This window comes from Coturnix japonica, chromosome 1, assembly GCF_054131305.1.
Source record: "Coturnix japonica strain WE chromosome 1, WE-NBRP24, whole genome shotgun sequence".
Taxonomy (NCBI): domain Eukaryota; kingdom Metazoa; phylum Chordata; class Aves; order Galliformes; family Phasianidae; genus Coturnix; species Coturnix japonica.
In genome coordinates this window covers 155,231,512-155,256,417 of record NC_140663.1, presented here as the reverse complement: position 1 = coordinate 155,256,417, position 24,906 = coordinate 155,231,512, and the positions used below count along the sequence as shown (strand labels likewise).

The 24,906-nt window shown below is 47.4% G+C and overlaps 1 protein-coding gene and 2 long non-coding RNA genes across 3 annotated transcripts in view; 1 reads left to right on the top strand and 2 right to left on the bottom strand.

The window, feature by feature from the left end:
* The window catches only part of FOXO1 (forkhead box O1), a 57,624-nt gene extending 55,353 nt beyond the window's left edge, over positions 1-2,271 (bottom strand). The window contains exon 1 of the mRNA XM_015851898.2: positions 1,440-2,271. Coding sequence (XP_015707384.2) covers positions 1,440-2,045 — 606 coding nt within the window. The 5' untranslated portion in view covers positions 2,046-2,271. The remainder of the gene's footprint in view (positions 1-1,439) is intronic.
* A 1,197-nt stretch (positions 2,272-3,468) lies between these two features.
* On the bottom strand, positions 3,469-9,603 carry LOC146762799 (uncharacterized). The gene is made up of 2 exons (XR_014942147.1): positions 9,185-9,603; positions 3,469-9,085 (listed from the first exon to the last, which is right to left on the bottom strand). It is a non-coding gene; the product is annotated as an uncharacterized LOC146762799 (long non-coding RNA).
* A 6,223-nt stretch (positions 9,604-15,826) lies between these two features.
* Positions 15,827-22,059, top strand: LOC146762798 (uncharacterized). The gene is made up of 3 exons (XR_014942144.1): positions 15,827-16,056; positions 19,850-19,976; positions 21,665-22,059. It is a non-coding gene; the product is annotated as an uncharacterized LOC146762798 (long non-coding RNA).
* Positions 22,060-24,906: the final 2,847 nt, after the last annotated feature.

Here is a 24,906-nt window from a genome sequence, read left to right as displayed (position 1 = left end):
CATACACAGCAAGGCACATGCAGGACATATCTACTGTCAGCGTATCTTCTGTGCCCTGCCACAGAGTACATCACCCAGCAGCTCACTTCTGTACAGTACGGCACAGCATAGGTGTGTGGGCATAGGAAGAGGTGTGTGAGCCCTATTAGTTGTTGAAGCAACACAAGAAGAAGCACATCATCCATCGGGCAGCAAGAAGAGCTCACATTTGCTTGCTTGAATTTGGGAGCTCTTTGATTAAATTTGCTCTGTTTTAAGTCTCTTCTGCTCATGGTGCAAATGCAGTTTGCTTTATTTCCAGCCGACCAAAATACAACTGAAAAAGAACCCAGCGTCTTTGAGAATCTTCTGTGATTCTGTGAGTGCTGAGTTCCCTTGTCTCAAAGTTGTCACCCATCAATCACTCCTCTCCTAGGGACGCCTTGAGACAATTATTCTTTACCTTTTATAGCCAAACATGTCGATAGGAACTAACACATTACTTCTAAGAGCTTTAAGAGCCTTAAAACCAAAAAGGAGTTTGAGGTCCTCACCTACGATTCTTTAGTAGGGCACCTCTTACCTGCACAAAATAATGACGTCTACAAAAATCAGATGGAATAACCATTTCGAGGTGTGCAGTTAATACGTTACAATATATAAATATCGGATTTGAGCTTACAAATAAATAAATAAAGTAAATATTAAGAGATACTGGGAGGTAAAGGGAGCAAAACTCGAGAACGGGCAGAACCGGTGCGGAGCCAGGAGTAGGGCAGCCCTGTGCCATCCCTGCAGGGAAGAGGAGGAGGAAGATTTGGTGCGAGGTTCTGGCCGCTCACACGCAGCGCTGCCGCAAACCCCGTTCGTCGGCACCGCGGTGCGCACCGCACGCGTGGGTGAAGCCGGGAAGCGGAGGGGCTGAACAGAAAGACCCCAAATCAACAGGTTCTACACCGGTAGCCCCGCTGCTGGCCCGCACCGAGATCGCAGGAAGCTCAGTACCAACGTTTAAAAGGACGCACGCTCCTGCAAAGCGGGCTGAGCGCAGCCACCGGGACAAACAGAGCGCTTACTCATTAAACACACGGTACTTCTGCAACCCTTGTCCTGCCCCTGCTCTTTCCCCATCGCTGTTTGCCTCTGCCCCATCCCCGTCTCCCGACGGCTCCCCCCGGATCTCCCGGAGCCGCTCAGCGCCCGCAGCGGCGGGGGGGGCCGGGAGGAGCCGCGATCCCTCCTCCTCGCCCGGGGCCGGCGCCGTGACACGGCGTGAACTTTTGCTTTCGGCGGGGCAGGGCGAGGGGGGGGCCCTCCTCCCAGAGAGAGCCGAGCCTTGCGGGGGGAGGGCAGAACCGCGTCTTTTTTTTCTGTAGTTTTTGTCTTTTTTTTCTTTGCTTTTAGGGAGGAAAAAAAAAAAAAAAAAAGAAAATGCGAAAGGAGTCCCGTCCGGCCCTCACCTTCCAACCGGCTGAACTGTTACTGTCGCCCTTATCCTTGAAGTAGGGCACGCTCTTGACCATCCACTCGTAGATCTGGGAGAGGGTGAGCCTCTTCTCGGGGGAGCTCTCGATGGCCTTAGTGATGAGGTCCGCGTAGGACAGGTTACCCCAGGCGTTGCGGCGCGACGAGCTGCTCTTGCGGGGCTGCCCGGCCACGGGGCCCGGAGACAGAGCGGCCACGGCCGGAGGTACCGGCGGTACCGGCGGCGGTCCCGGCGGGTGCAGGCGGCAGCCGGCCTCGGGCGCCGGGAAGTCCCCGCAGCGGCAGGCGGCCGGCTCCGGGGGGGCGGCGGCGGCGGGGGGCAGCGCATAGTCCTCGTTCTCCTCCACCAAGCAGAGGTTGCTGATGAAGTCGGCGCTCAGCGCTCCGGAGGCGGCGACGGCGACGGCCGCTCCGGCCGCGGCCGCCCCGTCGGGCTGCCCTCCGCAGGACGGCGCGGGGCTGGAGGTGGCCGAGCTGGGAGGGTTGAACTCCGGCCGCGGCAGGGGCCAGGTGCACGAGCGGGGCCGCGGCAGCGGCTCGAAGTCGGGGTCGATGTCCACCAGCTGCGGGGCCTCGGCCATGGCTGCGGCGGCGTCGGCGGGGGGCAGCGGGACGGCGGGGGGGCAGCGGAGCGGGCTCAGCACCGCCGCCCCATGCGAGCTCCGAGCGCGGATCTGCGCGACCCCGACGGCGCGGCGCGGCCGACGACTCCACTCGCGGTTCTCGACCTCGCGGGCTCCGGCCCCGCCGCCCTGCCCGGCTCCTCGCCCTCGGCGGCGGCGGCAGCAGCGACCCGGCCGCCCGGCGCGCACCGACTGCAGAGCCCGCCCCGCCTCCAGCCTTCCTCCTCCTCCTCCTCCTCCTCCCGGCGGGGAGGGCCGGCCCGAGCCTCGCCAATGGCAGCGCCGCACCGCCCGCCCGCCTCCCGCCGCGGGGCCACTGCTGCGGGAGGGTGCCGGTGCCCCCGTGCTGTTAGTGGGCGGTTTGTGTGTGTTTGGGGTTTGGGTGTAGTGTTCTGTTTTTTAAGGGGGGGGTTTGTTGTTGTGTTTTTTTTTTTCCAGCGCGAAGCCGCCGAGTCCCGTTGGGAACGAACTCTGTCGCCGAGCGGGGCCGGGACTGTGCGGGAACGTCCCCGTATGGGAGCTGCCCCCGGCCCCGACGGCAGCGGAGCGGAGCGGCCCCCCGCGTGTGGCGGAGGCAGCCGCAAAGTTTTGCCCGTGTTTGAAACCGAGCGGATGCCGTCGGCTTTGCCGGGAGAGGCGATCGCAGGGATGAGATCCCTTACAACACAGCCGATTTTTTAACGAGATCTGCCTCATTTTCCGTAACGCTTTAAACAACCCACTGCAGCCTCAGCCTCGAAACCCTCAGCGAGCCCAGAGCCGGGCGCTGCCCGTCCCGCGGTTGTCCCGTCCCGTCGGGCCGTGGGCTGTCCCCGCTCCCCTGAGAGTGTCGGGGTTACTTAAATATAGCTCGTCGCTCCTCGAAAAACATACTCTACAATATTAAGGAGAAGAGTACAGTAGGAGACTGGATTTAGGCCCACAGATTGTACCTCTACGTGCGTGTAAGCGGGCAGGACCTGCTGGCACTGAACGTTCTCCAGCACTCTAAAGGCGACCGCTGTTGGCTGCAGCCTGTCGCACTTCGGAATCCCTTTTGCTTTAAGTCCCTTCTGCGTTTTCCAAAGCCTGCTGAGGACTCAGCCAGAAGCTCGGTACCGTTTCGCCCACAGGTCTTTTAAAAGTTCATATATTTTTATGTCTGTTTAATGGAGAAGAAAAGCGGAATAGTAGCTGCTCACACTCTCTGTGCCACGTCCCAGCCCCGGGGAGCGATGTGTGCCCGCGCTCCCCAGCGCAGCTCAGGACAGCGGGGCTGCGCGGGGTGGGATGCGAATGGGTGCATTGGAGGGAGCTAAAGCAAAAGGGGATAAACTAACCCTTTCCTTTTACTTTCCCGGTGTCTGAAATAAAAGCCAAAGAGCCAGGCCGGCACCCATCGTGCTGGAGGAAATGCATTTATTTCCAGCTTTTGCTGCTTTTAGTTTTTTCCATAACATTTCTGTTCTCACCAGACCTCTGTTGTTACACACATCTTTCCTTCCGTACGAGCTGTGCCAACCAGAACGAAGGCTGCAGAGGACTCCCCGGTCAGCACCAGCACATCCCCAGCCCAGCCCGTGTGGTTGTGCAGCTCACGGCCACATTTTGCAGGTGGGCATCTCTGGAGTTCCGTGTGCCCAAACACCACCTAGAACCCTCAGGAGATGCTGCCGCAAACAAAACGCTCCATTCAGCTGCTGGAGCAGAGTTACTCCTTCCCAATCAGCTCAGCACGCTGCTGGCTCCGTGCAAGACATGTTACCCCATCTACGAATGACAGCGTTAAGTTTATCTCATCTCCCACAATGCCTAAATGCTGATGGATGCTCCGCAATTCATTCTCTACTCCCACAGCCCTCCTCCCACACTCCACCTTTCCATTTCTCTCCTCCTACTCCTGCTCCCATTTTCTACTCCTCTACAATGCAGTTTCTCCCCTCATCGTTTGCATCCACGTGTGTTTTGCCAAATGAAAGACTTGGAGATTGTCTTTTATCATCGGTGGAAAAAAAGCAGAGCCTCTTATTCATATGCTGGGTTTGAGACAGCCAAAATAAAGGTTCCGTGCTGCATTTTTACTACTGTATGTCTAAATCACTTTCGGAGGTTTTTGATCACATTCAGCAGGGGATTACATTACATTACAAGTTGCAGGCAACCCCATTCTGTGCAGGGCTCCTTTGGCTGTGTGTGTGCACGGTGAGTGAGCACACGTGTAACACAGCAGTAAGCCGTGATGAAGGATCAGTTTTGTGCCAGGTGTGACAGGAGCTGTTGTGCTGGGAGGAAGGTGACTGCGGAGGAAGGCTGGGGGAGCTCAGCATCCCCGTTTTCTTCCCTCCTCTCTCAGCGGGGTCTGACTTTAAAGCACATTTGTCAGCATGTTTAGCCACCAACTCCCCTGCCATGCCATCCCCAGGATCTTCAGTGCTCCATCAGTGTCTGGTAGCCCAGTGCCAGTCAGAAACAACAAGCAGGAGCATACTGATCTCTATGGGCAATGTGTGGGACAAGACAGCTCTGCCCTATATGGCACAGAAGGGCTGCAGCACTCCTCAACTCAACAACAGAGGTGCCTCAGAAGCTTTTATTCATCACTGGTAAAAATGCATAGCTAACAGTGGTGACTATGTTGAAAAAAAAAAAAAAAAAAACCAAAAAAAAAACCAAAAAAACACAAAAAAAAACAGTTTTGTAGATGAGAATTTGCTCTATTAAACTGTGTTATTGTGCTCTTTGTATCTGTTGTGGTTTCCATGGAAATAAATAAGAGGCATTACTTTCAGAACAACCTACAGAGCTTCCAGAGTACCTGCTGGCTGGGGCTTGAAGCTACCTGGTCTCTGCTCACCTCTTGCAGCTGGAAGAGCTGTTCAGCAGGAGCTGCCCATGGCCACCCTCCACCCTCCTGCCCCATCATCCCGTTGTGGTACCACTCTTGGTGGCAGGTTCATAGCCCCATTTTCTGTAAAGATGTAAACAACTACCATTTGAGAGCAAAATTTCATGAAAACAATAGAATCATAGAATCATTAAGGTTGGAAAAGACCTCTAAGATCATCTTGTCCAACCACCAGCCCATCCCTACCATGCCCCTCACCACATACCCACATCCACATGGTTCTTGAACACCTCCAGGGATGGTGACTCCACCACCTCCCTGGGCAGCCTGTGCCACTGCCTCACTGCTCCTTCTGAGAAGAAATATTTCCTAACATCCAGTGTGAACCACCCTTGGCACAAACTGAGGCCATTACCTCTCATCCTATCACTAGTTACCTATACTTCTGAACTGTGCTATTTGAAAGAATTGGAATTTTATATATACATATACTTGGATGTTTTTCCTGATGAGATATTATAATATGCCGTTACTGGCTGGTGTGTTTAATGTGGCTCAGATTCGCACCAGGCATGGTTAATAGGAGTTGGACAAAATCATATTCCCAGAGAGACATACATAGAATTATAGAACCACAGAATGCTTTGGGTTGGAAGGGACCTCAAGGACCATCAAGCTCCAACCCCCTCACCACAGGCAGGGCCACCAACCTCCCCATTTAGTACTAAACCAGGTTGCCCATCCAACCTGGCCTTGAACACCTCCAGGGATGGGGCATCCGCAGCCTCTCTGGGCAACCTGTGCCAGCACCTCACCACTCTCATAGTAAAGATCTTCCCCTGATATCCAACTTAAATCTTTCATTCTTCAACTTAAAACCATTTTCCCTTGTCCTGCTGTTATCTACCTTTTAAAGAGCTGACTCCCCTCGTGTTTGTAGTTTCCCTTTGGATAGTGGAAGGCTGTAACAAGCCTTCTTTTCTCCAGGCTGAACAAGCCCAGCTCCCTCAACCTATCTTTATAGGGGAGATGCTCCAGCCCTTTGATCTTTGTGGTCCTCCTGACCCTCTCCAACAGGGTCTCTGTCTTTCTTGTACTGGAGACCCCACCTTTGACTCAGTACTCCAGATGGGGACTCACAAAGGCATAGTAGAGAGGGATAATCATTGGGACCCACAAGCTGCCACCACACTCCCCAAGCAGAAGAGGAAGGTGAGCCAAAGGAAATCCACAGCACAGCCCCTTATCTTAAGTAATCTGCCCAGGCTGAGCCCCAGCATTTCACCATGCCCCAGCTCACACCCACATGCACACACACCGAGGTGAAAGACTGAAGTGCAGTGTGCCCAAGAAGTGATCCTCACTGGGATCAATACAATAAATACCAAAGGTAGCTCCTGAGCAGCTCTATCTGCTCCCACTGTGTCATGTGCAAGCACCGAGCGTGATGTAAAAACAGAAGGCAAGAGTTTATCGGGTTTCAGATTCAGCTGAATCACCCGACCCACCCCTATGCAAAGGCCAATGTGCCTGGAAGTAAACACAGTTCGAGCAGCACGTATGTTTTCCAGGGTGTTGGGTTTCTGTTTTGTCGTAAATACGATCCATTACAATATTCTCCCACATCCTCCAGTCAGCGGCTCAGCGCTTTCAGGTGCCTTTTCTCGGTGCTTGTTTTCCTTTCTGTATCGCTTGAGGAAAAACTGACTGGCTCCGTCTGATAGCTTTTGTATATTAAATAATTTGGATTGTGTTTGAGCAACAAACTAAAAACAGGATGTTTGACAGTTACGGTGTAATTCAGTGGTTTCTCTTGAACTTGAGTGAGGGAAAATTCATGGCGCAGCACAACGCAGTGCCTGACAACCAGAATCATAGAACTGCTTCATCTCCTTCCCTTTTATTTCCCCCAGAACAGTGATAGCTACCTGTCATCACCGAGCAGAACCATGAACACCCAAAATGGGCACAGAGGAGGTGGCACAAGAAAGGCTCACTTTCAAAAACAAACATATTTTTCTGTTGTTTGAATTCGTGCTCGAAAAGCGTATTTATATCTGCATAAAAATGCATTTGCATACAAATGAGCGCATTATGCATACGCTACACATATGCATGGTATCGTTATATACATTCTACTCTAGATTTATATAGATGGAGACGTGGTTAGGCAATAATAGTAAGGCGGTGTTTTGACATATATGTATATATTCCTACACTGCTGGTAAGTAAGGCATTAAAGAAGGCGGTGTTGGGACAGGATGCTCAGTAGGTAAGGAACATCCCACACATGGATATGCTTATGGTAGGGCCATATCAGAAATGCAGCGAGGCCAAGGGTCTGCACCAGAAGGAAGACAACTCAGCTGTACTTTCCTGCTGGCAAACCTGGTAGCTTTGTGCTTCTGTTTACCTCTCTGTAAAATGGGTATAAATAATGGCTGTCTGCTGGGACTGTGTTCATTAACAGGTTCGAGCACTTTGAGATCTGGTGCTGAACATGCAAACCTTGCTCAGCCTTGCTCTGTGAAGAAGCTGGTTTCAAACCAGCTAGGTGCCAGCCTAGGATGTTCCTAAGCACAGAAGCATGCTTTGTAGAAGCACGGAAGCAGGTAAGAAGAGCCACCAGCAGCTTCAATTTTGCATTTGCCAGACCCTGAAGACTGAACCTCCTCTAGGATCAGATGGAAGTAACTGCATTTCCATAGCATCTGAGCTTACCCACCGTGCTCTCACAAAAGCCAACGATCAGCCTCTCTCCTTCTGAGAGAAGAAGGAGATACAAGAAGGAAGGCAGGGACTCCGGGCAAGGTGAGGGGTTTGGCAGACAGCTGCTTTTCCATGGCCCACAGAATGAAATGCCAAGGCCCCATAGCACCCATTGCTAGTACTTTACCTAGGAGCACTCGGGAGAGACGATGACTACCAAGGGCTTAGATACACATTCAAACATGGACTTTGGAGTCAAAAGAAAAACAAATTATACATAATTCCTTAACGTACGTGGGTTTGTTAACAACTTGAGCCTTGTACAGTTTGGTTGCAAAATGGCAACATACATCTGAAATCTGGTGCAGAAAAGCAGGACAGATTGTTGTTTTTCTACATCTGCCAAATGCTTTTTCCTTTCAGTCGATATCTTCCTATATATTTTTTTTCCAGTGAAACCTTTCTCACAACTCTGTGTTTCTCTCTTGTTTACACTCATAATCTGACTCTTCGTAAAACTTCCACTATATGATGAAAATCCACTCTGAAAACTAGCAAGAAACACACTTTTCTCACAAAACCCAGCAGCAGTCTTCTTCCTGTGCATGAAACTTACTGCAAATTAAGATAGCAGACTCCTGTAACAGAAGACAAGAAAGGCAACTCTGGGTGCTGGAAATGCTGTGTGAAGCCAGTAGGAGCTGCCGTCACCACTGCTCCTGAACAAGTCTTTTCAGCCCCTCGTGATATCAGGAGGCACTATTCAGACAGATAACAGCAATCTACATATCTCTGGATTCTCCTTAACCTCCATAAATAGGCACTTTCTTTGCTGCTCCATCATGTGAATCTAATGAGTTTGGGTTTCTTCATATTCAGACTAAATCAGGAGTGCAAAAACAGACAACAGTCTGACCTTACATAGACCCTTCCTCTTCAATGTCCCCATAAGCAGTGGAGCACCCATGGTATGAAGCCTCCTTGAGACCTGAAACACAGCACAGCACAGCACAGCAGCAGGCAACTCTCTCAGTATATGTTCCCCATACCAGGCATGTTTTCGTGCCTCAGCCCACCAAAAAGCAAGGAAGGGGCTCATCCTCTCCAGAGGCAGCAGCCCCAGGCTGAGAGATGACTGAGTTCGTCTGGGTTTATCTCCTTGGAGACTGAACGATGGGCAATATACCTCTTTATACTTCTTATCATAGAATCATTCAGGTTGGGTTAAGACCACTGAGATAATTTATTCCAGTCATCAGTCCACCACTCACATCTATTAAACCATGTTCCTCAAATGTCGCCCATGTTATCTTACACTGTTGGCTCCTACTTCAATCAGATCCCTCCAATGCACTGATTTTAACCAGGGCTGATCACTTGGAAGCTGAAGAAAGAGCGAAGGTGATGTTCGGTCATCCTATGGAGGTCTCTGTGAAGGATGGAAAGGTGGCTGTGGGGATAACTGCTGAAATAAGAAAAGGAGAAGGACAAAGAAGACCAAAAATACACCATCCCATACCTCAAAAAATGACTGAGGTCTGCAAGAAGAGATCATGCAACTTACCAGGAGCACACTGAATTTTGTAGCAGCTGACCGATCATCACAGATTGTAGTTTCCAGTGACTGCCAACTGAAACACTTCTTATTTTTGTTCATTCATTCTTCTGACGGATCTTCAGGAATGTACCTCCATCCTATTCCAGTTTGGCGGCACCAAGGGATTTGCATTAGAATCTATCCTCTCGAACCTTGTTTCTCCAGGTACAGGAAAGTACTCTGCAGCCTGACACAGCCTAGAGGAAGGAAGGTCCCAAAAGTCTCTTCAGGATGAGCTGCCCACATCACCTCATCCTCACTTTGGCTTTCAGCATGAGCTGGCTGCAGGTAAGAAAGGAGACTCAGCAGTCACTGGTGCTGTTAAAGCAGTGGCCAGAGCAGCTCAGCAGCCAGATGGGTGGCTTGCAAAACATTGGCTGTGGAGCACTGGCACACTGATTTCACAACCCTTAATCCCAAACCCCGATGTTGCAGCATGGGTAGCAGTGACTCCTTCATGATCAAATAGAATTTTCCTACAGTGGTCAGAGAAAAACATCTATCTGGCAAACTTCTCTGAAGTCGTGCAAACGGGTCTTCAAAAACATCTACGTCAATGGATTCTGTCTTTGATATTTTAAGTGAATTCATGTGCCAATGTCAGATGAAATCAGCACATCTCTTCCTCAGTGGGGTTACTGTCTTGCTGCCAGATTGCGTCTTGTGCAGCAGCCTCGGAGCCAGCCAACAAGGTCTGCAGCTGAGCAAGGAAGTGGTAAGTGCCATGGGGGCAAATGCAAGGTCAAGGACGTGCCAAAGGTAAATGTTAAGCAGAGAAGTGACAAGCATCCAGAAGGGGTTTTTCACAAGCATGCTGGCACGCTGTCTCACACAGCTTGTGACGCTCCTGTAGATTTCAAGCAATGGCAGTCTGTGACAAATATTTTGAGAGTGCTTCACAGGAATCGAAGCTGCGAGATGTTGAATCCTCAGTTGGCAGAGCCAAGCACCAAAAGTAGTGAGTGAACTTCTTCCTCTGCAGACTGCATCACAGAACGACAGCTTCCTCATTTGCAGAAGCTTTTACACATCTTGTCACAGGCGACCCTGCTATGAAAAAGTACATGGAAAACTTGCAGGACTTGAGTGTCGTCTCTCTGAATCAATCCGGGGGCAGGGAAGATAGAAGGCAGACTCACTGAAGGGACAGAAATGACCAAAGAAAGCTGCAGAATGCTCACATTGGGTATCGTCTCCTAGCAGGCGCCACGAGCAGCCTGGCAGCTGCAGCGCTCAGCACGGTAGCGGCACCGTATTGCTGCCTCGTAGATGATTCACGAAGGCTTGGTGAGGGAAACAGGCGATTCACAACAGGAACTTCTTCTAATGCAGCAAGTTTAGTTAGAAACCAAAAGAGCAATCCAGGCCATTGGAAACAATTCAGGAGTACAATTTCCCTTCTGAGAAGACAACTGCTTTTCTTAGCCCTATCACTGTAGGCACAGCAAGAACATGGGAGAAAAACCCTATTTCTCAACATAACACATGTGGTTCACACAGAATCTTTGCTCACATTCACTGAGGGAAAATTGAGTTAATTAACTCTCCATGGCAGTAAAATGGGCCTTTGCTGCCTTCTAACAACATCTCCTGGCAGAGAGGAAAGTACTTGCAATCTTCATGGTCATGAAGTGGTATAGTGGCTTTCAAGTCATTTTTGTGCTGGTTGAGTCTTCAGGGGAGATGGGCACTGAGGACCCTGCAAGCTGCTCCATTCAGCTGTTCAGTGTTAGCAAGGTTCACCAGCTGTGATCTGAAACTTAGTGTTTAGGTTTCTACCAATCACCTTCAACTCCATTTGTACTTAAGGAAGAAAAGCCAGTGGAGAAAATTAACTTATCCAAATCCAGGTGACCCAAGGGATACCCTGATGGTGCCTCTCTCTGTTTTGATTTTAAGGGAACACAAAGAAAAGCTGGCTCTGACCTGGACATGAATTGCCTTCAAACCTCCACTGCTGGGTGCAAAAATAACCAAAATATTACGTGACTAGAAATATGTGCAACTGCTTTAATAGCCAATGATTGTCCTCCAAGGGTAATTCCAGTTCTCTCCGCCTTTGTAAAATCAGACAGAGTAGCATGCCAAGGAGTGTGCTGGTAAGACTTGGCTCTGGTTCAGACTTGACAGCCATGCAACCATCAGGTCAGTGACCAAGAAAGCTCTTCCTCAAAGCATTATTAATAAAAATTAACTGCCTTCACAGTTATCAGTCAACTGGCATTTCCTTGAAGGCCTGCTGAATGCTGAATCTGGTCTAAGTCAAATATCAATCGATAGTTTTGAGGCAACTGCTGTGCTTGAAGGTAACATGTTGGGTAGTGCCATTGCCTCTGTTCCAGATGGAAAGCCTTCACGTATTGCTAAGTTTCAGATGATTTGCTGACACCCAGTAGGCAAGGAAGACAGAGAGGGCATTTGCTTTGTACGGAGGTGAATCACGTGATTCAAGAGAAGAGATGGCCCTTTCAGTAACTAAAGGGGGCCTACAAGAATGCTGTGGAGAGACTCTTTAATAGGGAATGCACTGATAGGACAAGTCTTTAAACTAAAAGAGGATAGATTCGGACATTGGGAAGAAATTCTTCACCATGAGGGTAATGGGAAGAAATTCTTCACCATGAGGGTAATGAAGCGCTAGCACAGGCTGCCCAGAGAAGCTATGGGTGCCTCATTCCCACAGGAATTAAAGGCCAGAATAGATGGGGCCATGAGCAACCAGGTACAGTGGGAAGTGTCTCAGCCAATTGTAGGGGACTTGGAACTGGATGGTCTTTAAGGCCCCTTCCAACCCAAGCCATTCTACAGTTCTGTGAAATCAAAACCAGGCCAAATACAACACCATTCCTTAACCAAGTAGATCTTTAGCTTCAACTACAAATTATCTTCTTTTCTGTAAAATAAATTCACAGCTAAACTTAAAATTGTACGTTTGGTAGTACTATGTAATAGTAGCATAGATGGTATTAATAAAAGACACTATTACTTAAAAGCACCTGTGCATGTTGTTGTGGCAAAAGCTATGCTAATTAGAAACCTGTGAATATTGTTCAACCTCTGCTATTAAATCTACTTCAAAATACCTACCACTGTAACAGCCTTAATAGTGACTTAAAAACAGAAGCACGAACCTTGATTCGTCTGGTGTTCCTGGAAAGAGTGAGAAGATTGTAGTAATTTAGTCATCAGTAATAAATTATTATTCGTTCAACCCCTGCTACTAAATTTACTTTGAAATGCCGTGTCGGTGTGGTAAGCCTAACAGCAACCTAAAAATAAAGGAGCTGACCTGAAAGTGGATTGGTGTCAGTGGAAAGGGAGAGAAGACAGATTGACTTTAAAGTGTGATCTTCCTACATAGGTTATAGTTTGAGCCACTAGTGGCCTTAGGAGACTGGACTGCTCTTGCCTGGAAGAGCTAAGGATGCAGCCAATTGGTGCCACCACCTATACAGAGTAAAGCAGGTTTCTCTCCCTTTCAGATTGCTCCTTTAACCTGTTGTTATAACGATGATTAAGCTCTGTCACAGGGTTCCCCATAGCTACCAGTTGAGAAGGGTGATTTCTTCCAGATACAGGGGGAAAAAAGGCCATGAAGCCAGTGGTGAGGAGTGAGGGTAACAGGCTGAGAGGGAATGTCACCCAGCAGCAAACAGAGCCAAACTATCCCAGGGAGGTACTGATGGCTGTGAGAGGATTGCTTTTGTCCTCTCATGAAGACAGGAAGATCTGCTTTGAAGTACTGTGCACAGAAAGGGGAAGCAGACTGAGGATTTGGGGAGACACCTGCAAGAAGTATTGAAAATGAACTTAAGGAAACTGTGAGAGATGAGCAGAAGGATGGAAAGAAGCAAACACGCTAGCGGAGTCTGCCTCTTCAAAGAGCTATTTAACTTGAAAGAAGCTAAGCCTTTTTGCAAGAATCTTCAAACTGAGAACTAGAGCACGCAGAAGTTGCACAGTCAAAAGGGGAAAGATTCAATAGGAGAAAGGGAGACTATTCAGAAGATGACTATGCTTAGTGCCTGAAGCACCACCTTGACTAGAGCTGCTTCTTCTTTAGAAGCTGATTCACCAAGAGGCAGCAGGAAATATTTTGAAGTGCAACCTCAGTTTTGCTGAACACAGCATCTCATGATCAGCTCAGAGAGGATCATTCTGGTAGAGAATATTCATAAGCTTAAATACAAAGGGAGAACACGGCCCCAAATATGCAGTTATACTGTCTGAGGGAATGGAGGAGTGATGTGAGGGTCAGACATCATGATTCCCATAGAGAACCTATGCCATGGGACAAGGGCTCACAGTGGTAGGAACAAGCAAGTCAGTAAGTCTCTGTCATGAAGTCAGGATGAATATCTCTGGCATGAAGAGATGAATAACTTCTGTGAGCCCATCCCTCCAGCTGGGTAACAAATACCTCCTGACTGTAAAAACATGGAAGTCCTACAAACACGATGAAAAATGAAGCAAAAACTGTTTGGTGACAACACATGAACTGAAACTGTGGCATGTGCAGTGTGCATGCTTGTAGGGATGTGCCGTGGACTCACAAAAGCATCAGGTGCGGGTGGAGGTGATTCCATTCAGGTGCATATTAAATCTGAGGAAACCTGTATGGCTATTCCACATTTGCAGAAAGTCTTTTGCCACATTGAGACACTGTGGCTTGAAACAGCTCCAGCACACATAATCCCGCTAGTCCGGCATCGACACAGCGACAAATACAGGTAGTTCTCCCCTCACTAGTTTCTTCCTCCTCAAGTGTTTGCTCATTTATTGTTTTATATATATATAGATGTAATTATCAGTTCAGCTTATCAACTTCTACACCAGCAGCAGCACCACCAGCAGCATCACCAGCAGGAGGGCTTCTGGTGACAGATGGAACTGAAACTGGCAGAGAACATGAAAAACAACAGGAAGGGATTCCATAGGTATATTAGTCAGAAAACAAAGTCCAAGGAGAGTATATCCCCTCTGATAAATGAGAAGGGAGAGTCGACAACAACAGACATGGAGAAGGCTGAGGTCCTCAACGAGTTCTTAGACTCAGATAGATGCTTGTGCTGTACTGGGATATGGGTGCACCTTAACAAAGGCATTGGTAGATCTTCCTGGCTGTGCAGCCTTGAAACCCCTGTGAGCTGCTGCTGCTGCTTGCTGCTCTCCATACAGTTTACCATGACACAGCAGCTGGAAGGGATGGTCTCAGAAGGGCACTGGGCAACAGGCAGCTCAGAGGTAAACTTCCCCGGAAACTTCCTCTGGAGTTTGGTTCTCACCTTCTTCCAGCAACAAGAAAGACGCCTCAGGAAATGATGTATGGGAGAGCCATGGTTTATGGCTCCTGTACTCCATATGAAATAAACACTGAGGTGGAGGAACAAGTAAATCATCACAGACAGGAAAGAAGAACAATCCTTTGCTTGCAAAGGATTACAGGAGGTTACTGAAATACCAAACAGATGCCTTCAGAGGGTCTTTAAGAGCCTTGAAATACTTCAGTGCAGTACTCAAGAAAAGTTAAGTATACACTGGATCACTTTATTCACAACTCGGGTGGGAAGGAATAGCTCCTTGTCTGTGCACGGCAATAACAACACCAGCAGTTAGATACAGGAAGTTAAGAAGAATACCACAGACATAGTACATGTGAAGAGATAAGTTAGCTGCTCTGAAAGCATTTTACCTGAGTCAGAGTGTGACCAGTATACAAGGGACAGCTCCTAGAATCATCAAATTGCTCAAGTTGGAAAAGACCTTAAAGATGACCAAGTCCAACCATGACCTAACCATAGTACCCTAACTCTAACAACCCTCTGCTAAATCATATCCCTGAGCACCACATCAATATGGCTCTTAAACACATCCAGGTATGGTGACTTAACCACCTCCTTGGGGAGCCTATTCCAGTGCTTAACAACAGGCTTCTCTGTCCGTTCTTTCCCCATATAAGCATCTCCAGTCCTTCTGAGGAGACTTCCCCTGGGAAGGAAAAGTCATTTCTTGGGACATCAGCTTGAGGTAAAGCCTCCAAACACACTGGGTGAGGGGCTGGAACTGAGAACCACAACGTAATTTTAATACAATCCCTAATCCATTAATGCAACTTCAAGATAGATTTCAGGCCTTTAATCACGCAGGTCGATCATGATTAGTAACGATCTGTTGCAGTGGTTTGTGGCATGTTTCCTTATAATTCAGTTCAAGTACAAATCTGCCTTGACAGTTTCTGGATAAAGCAGACATCCTGTAAGAATTGTTCCTGTGGGAGCAACAAACTGGATACTATAACGCTAATTTCCATTGTAAGGTGATTTTAAACAAATCAAAACCAATTGTTTGCACGCAGATCCTTGCACTGAAAAGGTAACTTACAGCCCAGCTGCTAAGAAACTCTGGCCCCATTTTTAAACAGGCTGCTGGGTCAAAAGAATTGCTGCAGAGGCTCTAAAGGAATGAGTGGCGACCGGCTTGTCGTAACACAACATTCATAACACCTCCGGGGAGCAGAGCAAACGGTTAAAAGGAAAGTTAGCTGACTCATTCCGTAAGTAGCTGGTGTCAGTCGTAGCAGCTTGGAAGTTAACAGATAAAAATGCTATCACAGCCAGCAGTAACATAGCCCTAACGACGGCACAGACTTGTGTATGAACGAAGCCCAATTAACTGCCTTAAATACGTGCCCAATTTGTATTTGGTAGTAATGTTTCAGTAGAATACTGGAGGCCAACTGACAGCTGCTTTAGAAGAAGAGTCTTGCATTTCCATGCCTTCTGCAGGAGAATGATTTTATTTGAAGACATGCAGAGACTTCAAAGTGCTACTCCCTTCTGGTAAGTAGGCCAAATTCTGTATTCAGTCACACTGGTGGTATAAATTCAGTTTACAGTAACTCCATTGACTTCATCAGCATAATTAACCACTGGAACAACTTATCCAGAGATGCCACGGACTCTCCATCACTGGAAATTATTAAGTCCCAAATGTCTGGCTTGCTTGTTTGTTTTTCTAGAGAAAAAAAAATAGAATAAAAGCTAAAAAACATTGATTTAGTTGGAACTAATAAGCCAACTGGCTTGTGTTGTACGTGATATCAAATGAGTGGTCTGTGTTGCCACACTCTGACTTCACAAGCCACAAAAGAAAGGTCTCGGTACAGGAGCTTCATGGTGGCAAAGCATGGTGTGAAAGCCTTCCCCTCAGCAAAGGCACCATCTCATAGCACCACTAGGTCCATTCAGAGCAATATTAACATACAGTGAAGGAGATCCCTCTCGTAGAAAAGCCCTTGGCAAGGACCTTTGGACTAAGCTGAATTGGTCTGAGACGGCCTGGACTCAGCACCTCATCTCCGCTTCTGCTGAAAGCCAAAGCACGCAGCCCGATACTCACAGTTCATTTGTCACCATCAAAAAAAAAAAAAAACCAACAAACCAACCAAAAAGAAAACCAACAACATTTGAGTGCCTTCCTGCAAGTTTCTAAGCAATTATACACATGCGTCACCTGAATTATCAGATACCACGGGTTATTTGTTGATATGTTATGTTTGGCTTCTGTGCAGTAAAAATCATGTCACCATTTGTGGGGGTGAGTAGGTCTCTCAAATGGTTCAGAAGGGTGTAATGTCTTTCCGCAGCCCAATTAAAATACATAACTGCTGCAAAGACGGTATAAAGGAAGCCACAGAAACTATTCAAATTAGCAGCTGCTCTATATGGGCTAATTACGAGAATCTGAGTGAGGAGAGGCGTGTTAAGAGCCTGATTTAATTTTTTATCAGAGCCATTTCATCCTGGGCAGTGTCACCATTCTGAAGCAGGCTTCGTGCAACCCATCCCACACCGCACTATTACACCAGACCCCAGCAAATTATGGAGGTTTTGCTGATAACAGGATAGGTCTGCAGCCAAAAGACCAACCTAAAGCCTTGCTGAAAGCTCCCAGACCTCTGAGCTTCTCTTAGTATAAAAAGGGCAAAAGAAAGAGGGAAAATTTGCCTTTGGATTTGAATTTCTTCTCATGTTTCACATTTGATGCTTGGTTTTGCCTCCTCTTCCAGCAGCAACAATTCCTCCTGGGTATATATGATACTGGCACAAAAAGGGAAAAAACAGAGCCAAGTAACACCACAAGCCACAGGTTGCCTCCTCCACCACCAGCCCCAGAGTGGCATCCAGCCCACAACTGAATACCCAAGTTTTCTACAAGCACAGGTGCCGTGCTGCAGATTGCTGAACCTTGCATGCCAATTTCAGGTTTCAGTGGACCCCAGTGTGTTAATCAGTGGGAACCACCCATACCCTAAACTTCTCCTTTCTCCCTTTCCACATCCTCCTTTCTCCTCCTCCTCCTGGTTACATGGCAATGGAAAGTAAATGCTGCTTCTCTTTCCCATCATAGATACATGAGGAGTGAAGCAGGCTTTCCCCTCTCCACTTCCATGTGGTGGTGAGACCTGATGAATAGGACTTTCCCAGGGCAGAGTGAAAGGGAAAGCAAAGGCACACACTTACAGGTATGCAACTGGATCCTGGTGAGGACCACGGACACCCTCATCACCCTCTAACCAAACGTTACTCCAACACTGGTACCTACAGAGCACGTCCCACCATGCTCACCCCCAAAATGATGTACCTTTAGGACAAAACACCCTAAATTGCAGCCACAGCAACTGCATTTTAAGGACACAAAACAGGGCTGTAAGAGACTCCGGGTGGCTACCAGTCCATCTCCAAGTTGGCTGTCCCTTCCTCATCTATTATTTCCCTCATGTCAGACTCCTCCACTGTCATGACATTTGCCAACACAGCCTGCTGGAAGGAGCAGAATGCTGTGGGGTCAAGCTTTGGGAATGGAAACATTCAACATGGAGGGATTGTAAACCAAAGTATCCCAGGGACAGAGAGATGTGGCCATTCCCAAGCCTGCTCGCATCACCAAAGGAGCACCTGAATGATCCCCAGAGGTGGGCCATGGAAGGATGCAGAACCCCTTTTAAAACCCTAGCACGGTTTAAATATTTCAGGGCAGAGGATAGCACTGGTGAAAGCTGTCTGCTTGCTACATGTGCATCCAATTAAATGCCCATTTGGGGAAAGCCTTGCAGAAGGAGAAAAAGAACAAGTTATTGCCAACAGCTGGGGTGAATCAAAGCAAGCCTCACACAGCCCGCTTCAAACTCCAAGTGATGCTACTGCCAAGAGAGAAACCCAATTTCCTTTCAAAATCTTGTGAAAAGCCAGGGCTGAGACTCAAGGAGCTTCATCTGCTCACCCAAACCCACCTCACTTGCACCCAGTGCCAGGCTCAAACGTGTTCCTTCAACAGGTTACACACTTCTTATTGAAGCCTGGTTCAGCGCTCAGGGCTTGCTGCCTGCTCGGGACTTCAGCTCATGTTTTCCCCCCTCTCCTCGGCTTTCCATGCAGAAAGTGAACAGTTGGGCAGCTTCAGCAAGCCCGCCATCTGCAGCCCTTCATTTGGTAACAGCAAAATGTCAGGGCTGGGTATTTTAGCTACAGTTTTAGTCAGTCCTATTATCATCGCACTGCAGAAAAACTGCCTCAAGTGGCAGTTATCCTAAAACCAAACCTCTGTATTATATGGTACACACATAGCAGAGAATCAATGCCTGTCTGGAGGAGGCTCATCCCCTCCATTTCTTCTTGTCGGATGTACAACCACGAGCTGTCCCAGGCAAGCTGATCACCACAAACGCCACAAGTCTCACATACACTTCCTGCAGCCCCGGTGAGCTTCATGCTACGTGAGACTCAAGAGAAGCGTCTTCCAGCAGGATCACAATAGCTGGGATACCCAAGCCTGAAATGACCAACGCTGGTCATTTCTAATCTTGGGACTGATGCTGGGACCAACATCATCAGTGGCAAAGATCCTGTTAGAAGTAACCCACAGAGCTGGGCCTCAGATGCCACCTCCAAGACTTCTCCAACCTATAGGGCTGGACTTTGTAACAACAGAAAAGGCACACCAAGCACCTGGGTATTCTTGCAATACCAAGTCTTTAAAAATCACTATAGGGTGAGGACACGAGCTGTTCAGCCTCCAAAGCAGCATCTAAAGTTTGCAAATCACATCCCTCTGGTTATTAAGTCGTACAGTTTGTAACAACAGCAGAGACAACTCCATCGCAGCTATGGTTGATTCAGACAATCAACCTTTCACATGCCTGGCAACCACTCTGGCAATCTGAAACCCTAATTTACACCCTAACAAGGCAGATATTGGCACAGTCTGGATCTGGATAGTGCTGCTCGGCATCATTGCCAATCTGATTTAGCACTGCCACACTCTGGCCTGAGTATCTTGTGACTGTCCTAAAACAACCCCAAAGAAGAAGTTGCAATACCAAATTCCTTTCAGGAGCAGGAAAAGAAAAAGCAAAACTTCCAATAATTTCATCAGTGCTTTATCTCATGAGAAACATCCAGAAATTGCGTTGGAAGCAACACTGCCACGACATTAGTTTACACCTTAAAACTGAGCTAAACTAGAAGCACTCATGCCTTTTAGTTTCCTTCTTGTATGATGGTTTGTGGGAAGTGTGCATGGTCAGATCTCTACAGTTTTGTATTTTGATGTGCAGAGCATTCTTTATCCCAGGAGCACATCTCATTGGATCCCCAAAAAGTCCCAGCAGCCCACAAGGAGAACTTATACATCGTGCATGGAGGGTACAGGCATCTTCCACTCTGTCTCTAGCTGAGCAGCACCATACCAACAGCAACAGGTAGGTTTTGATGGACAAACCCTTAGCTGGCCATTAGAGCTGGGCCCTGGAAGGACAGCGGGGCGCTGCTTTTACAGTGGGTTCTTCAACCTTGCTGAGACGTTGGGGAACAGCACTGCTCTCCCTCCTCCTGCCTCTCCGCTTGCCCACTGGAATCTAAAAGGCAGCTAATTTCTGACCCTGCTGACAAATACTGTCCCCTTTCACTGCTTCTCTCCCTGGCGGGTGATGGGGTGCAGCACCGGGGCCATAAATGAATCATCACCACCCACAGCCAGGCAGCAACACGGGGCAGGGGCTGGTTGAGAAGACAGCTCTAAAACTGCAAGGGATACATGGGATGGTACGTTTCCCGGCAGAGTTTCCGCTCATCACTCACACTGTGAGGCCACTTTCTGTGTGGAACAAACCCAATGAGCTCTGGTAACCACGCACAAGCAGCTACATTCCTGCACCAAGAGCCCTGATCCAACCGCCCTTGGAGCCTTCCTTTCCCCCAGGCTGCCCTGCTGCTTTTTTGCTCCCTCTTATGGCTTTTCTTCAAACACATCCTTCATCCCCATTCAGCATTAGCCCAATGCGGTACCGGCACCTTAATTTAACCAATGTATCATCCATTTTGTGGAGTCCTTCTCCCATTTTGGGGTACCACTCACACCTCTCCCTGCAGCCCAGTGCCGCCTCGCTCCTCCACAGGCGATGCATTCCCAAGCACAATCAAACCGATTGTGTTGCTCTAAAACAAGTTTGGGCTTTAATCTGTCGAGTGAACAGCACAAGGATTTGCTGTCTAATCTCATAAATCTACACTGACATCTTGTGGAGATCACGAGACCAGGACGGGTGTAGCCACCAAGAGTAGAGAGATTGACTGACACAGCAGCTGAGGCCAAGAGGAACCCGTGTCTGTCAGGCCGCCACCTTGGGCACTCAGACCTCACCTTATGGGCTGCCTCGAGGGCCTCCAGACTGTCTGCAGGGAAAACCAGTCCCCTCAACCTCAGTCACTATTCTCTGTCCGTAAACAATCAGGAAAAAGACTTTAGCCAAGAGATCCTTACAATTCCAGCTACAATGAGACTATTTACTTTCAAATCGTTACTGAAAGCAATGGTGTGGCTCCTCTTTCACAAGAGCCGCGATGCTTCAGGCTCCTCATCAAAGCACAAGCTCCTGAGGAGGAGCTATTTTCATGCTGGAATTTTATTATCTCTGTAAGCACTGGAAGAAAATGGACCTGAGTAGCGCTCCAGGACTCCTTTAATGCTCCTCTACATCTTAAAAATATATGGTTTAAATACTCAGGGAAATGTTTGTAGTCAAGGAGTACAAATTCCCATCAGGCACACCACACCAATGCCACAGTATGACTGGTTGGGAGAGTAGGAGCTGAAACTCCATCACAGATGAAGTCTGGCAACCAAAGCATCAATCCTTCAGCTTCCTCTTAATACCACACCGGGGAGAAAGTGTTTAGTAGGTGGTAAAAATAAAAAAATAAATAATAGAAATCCAATTTATAGCAAATCATTCATATAAAATAGGTTTAAAAAGGCAGAGTATGCCATCAAATGTCAAAGACAGGATTGGGTTGGTGCACAAAGTAGGTGGCATCAACATCCTACTGCCACCTTCCGCGTTAACGCAGTCATTTGGCCTGTCATGGGTCTTCCATCCCCTCCCTTCAGGCATGGAACCATCCCTGAGGATTTTGCTTTCCCCCAGCCAAACCTCTGACACATCAGGTGAAGTTGGAGAGACCCAGCAGCAGGCTCCCAAGTACTGTAAGCAGATGGATGTCACCGGGAGCCCGGCCGCCCGTCAGACCCAGAAGTGCTCAGATGAAGAGATGCCTGATGAGAGGGAACACAAGTCTGTACAATGAAGTCAGCACCGCGCCACTGCAACCCGGGCAGTCTGAGGCTCTGAACAAAGCAAGGCTTGTCAGGAGAAGGAATGTCTGATATTTCTGGAAAAATGAAGCAAACAAACCACCACAGAGTATCCATTTGGTACGCTACCCCAAAACCAAAGCAGCAAACTCAGCTAAGTACAACTTGAAATAAAAAAACCCCAGCTAACCCTAAGTTGCAAACATGTGCTTTGCATTTAAGCTCATTATGATAATCAATAAGACCGCTGAGGGGGGGGGGCAGGGCAAGATCAGCATTTGGAAAGCAGAGATAAAGAAATTACGAGGGCAGAAAGGGAGCGTTAAGAAAATGTACGCATTCAACCTTTTCATTCCAACTTGAATCCGTGGTTTCTGGAGGAGGGTAGGGGGCGTTTGGGTTTGTTTTTGTTTTGTTTGGGGGGTATTTTTTGTTTGTTTGTTTTGTCTTTGTGGTATCCACCTCAAAATACAGAAGGGAACTACCACACAACCCAAAACGCTTGCACCACTCTGACACCACACCTTGTTTTCTGGCCAAAGGCCAGTTCACCAGCCTCGGCATGGGTTTGGTTCAGGGCTGGGAACAGGCACAGAGGGGAACGAGCTGTCCTGTTCTCAGCACTAACTGATCTGCTCTGCTCAGCCAGGCACCACATCTCAGAGCACCTCATCCTGTCTCTGTCTCAGTTCTTGTGACACCAAACCATAACAGCCAGTCTTGATTTCCTCTGAGGTGGCCAGAACCTTTCTGAAACCCTACCAGAAAGTCCAACCACACTATTGTACGTCTGGATAAAGCTCAGCCATCTCCATTCAACGAGATGCTTTTGTTCCACTGCACAACCATTGCAGCTATAGCTATGTATAGCATATCACAGGAGAATGGCATTAGCGGTACATTAGTAAGTCCTCAGCTTCAGGCATAAAGAAGGAAATCTAAGCCTAAGTATATAAGAGATACAATTTCACCTTGAACAGCTCCCAATGCTGAATGTATTACGCTACACATAACACCCAGCCAGTTAAAAGTGTCATCATAAGAAACCCCCAAATGACCAGTGAAGGAACCCATAGCTCCAGTGCTAGCTCCATCCTGAACCCATCAACCGCCAGCTTTCGCCCTTTGGGCCACAATAGAATGTTCATGCTTGCTTCTAAGCGACTAATCTATTAGCAAAACTTTAAATTCCTCCAAGACCACTCTTCTGGGATGAATAAGAAGTGTGCACCCCCCTCCAATACATGCCCTCACCTCAAAAAACAAAAACAGCAAAAAAGACCCACCCAAACTAAACACATGAAATCCCTGCCACTTAGGCTGTTAATGTACATTGAGCAGCCCCAGGAAGTATATATACATATGTGTAGCTAGATCTGATTATTCAAATCCTGTTGCCCTGTATTAACTCCCAAATCTATATTTAAGCACCTAAGAAGGAATTACTACAGCTTTCCAAAGATGCTAAGCACCAAGAGTTCTTGTTAAGAGCTTGTCGAAGTAGTGACCTCCTAATAAATCAGTTTAAACGATAACATGCACCTCTGCTTCGAAGAAAACATTCGAAACGAAAACATGCTTGAACCTCTTTTGTTGGGGGCACAACACGTGAAGGCACTCTGTCTTTCCTAACAAAACACAGGTTCAATGCAAAGAACACACACTGATGGGTGAGCTTGAAATACAACAACATGCAGGCTTTCAGGAGGGTCTCTTCAAGCAATTCTCAGCATCATACTGAGAATTAAAACTATTCTAGTATCGAATTGATAGACTTCGATATAATTCTTGCTTTCTGCCTTCCAAAGTCAGGAAATCTCTGAACAGCCCTACAGAAATCTGAACCTTGTTGCTCTTATAGCTGGAAAGTTGAAGAGCTGCTTATCCCTTCCACAAAACTCTCAAGTCATAGAAAAAGGGCACCTCCCATTTTTCATTTGTTTTGTGCGATTCTGATTAAAAAACAGTTCGCACGTGAAGCCAGTGCTTTATCTTCATTACAAAACTTCCCGCGTTGACTATAAGGAAACAGGAATAACCCCGGTAGGGTTATTAACTGCTGAAGTGGTTGTTGTAAATTGCAGAAAGCAAGCAAGAATTCAATGCACGAGGCTGGAAATGCCCTAGAAATCTAAGTAGTGAGATGTAATCCAGGATTCTCAACATCTGAATTAATTATCTGGATGAAAATTCGACAAAAGACAACTGAGGACAAGTAAATATACTGCATTGCTTAATAGATACAAAGAACCACATGCATTTAATTAGAATAAGGCTCATCTAATTACTTCAGCATCACAGGACTAGACAGAAAATGGTAGCACAATGCAGCCACAATCAACAGGCAACAGCTCTCCTTGTGAGCAGAACCAAGTCCCCCTTGTTGTCCAGTAGATACAGGAGATAAGGTCTCAGCTCCAGACTTTGCAGCAATCATAAGGAAGCCTGCTCTAATCAAATACAATTTTGTGGGCTACTCAACAACCAGGCTATTCTTAAGCAGCAGCTACTGATCAGAAGTTGGTCAAAGGCTTCAGAATTGCTGAACGAATGGTAGAAGAGACTTCTTGTGTTACTTTATGTAACTCACCACTATTATGCTGTGCATATATCTCAAGAATACAACAGCATTTCACTGAGAAGATGAATTCAGGATTCCTCTCATTTGACCTAGTCACTACCTACATTTTAAAATGAACCAAGAGAGATGATATAATGAAATATGATGGCATTCCAAACATCATCCCAATACCCGTGCATTTAGTGAACCAGCTAAATGAAGAGCTTGTTACTGTCTCAGTAGCAGGTTTCAATAAATAAGGCTGCATTAGGAATTTTTAAAAGTGAAAGCACTGCAAGTTTTCAAGAATGGGAAAGATGAACAAACCTGTCCAGATACACACCAAACGTGAAGGCAGTAAGAACCGGAATCAGATTTAATATTTTCTATGGTCAAAAGATTAGTTTCATGTTTAAAAGACAATGATTTGATCAATTTGATCAATTTAATATTAAATGCACGTTGTACAAAATCTAGA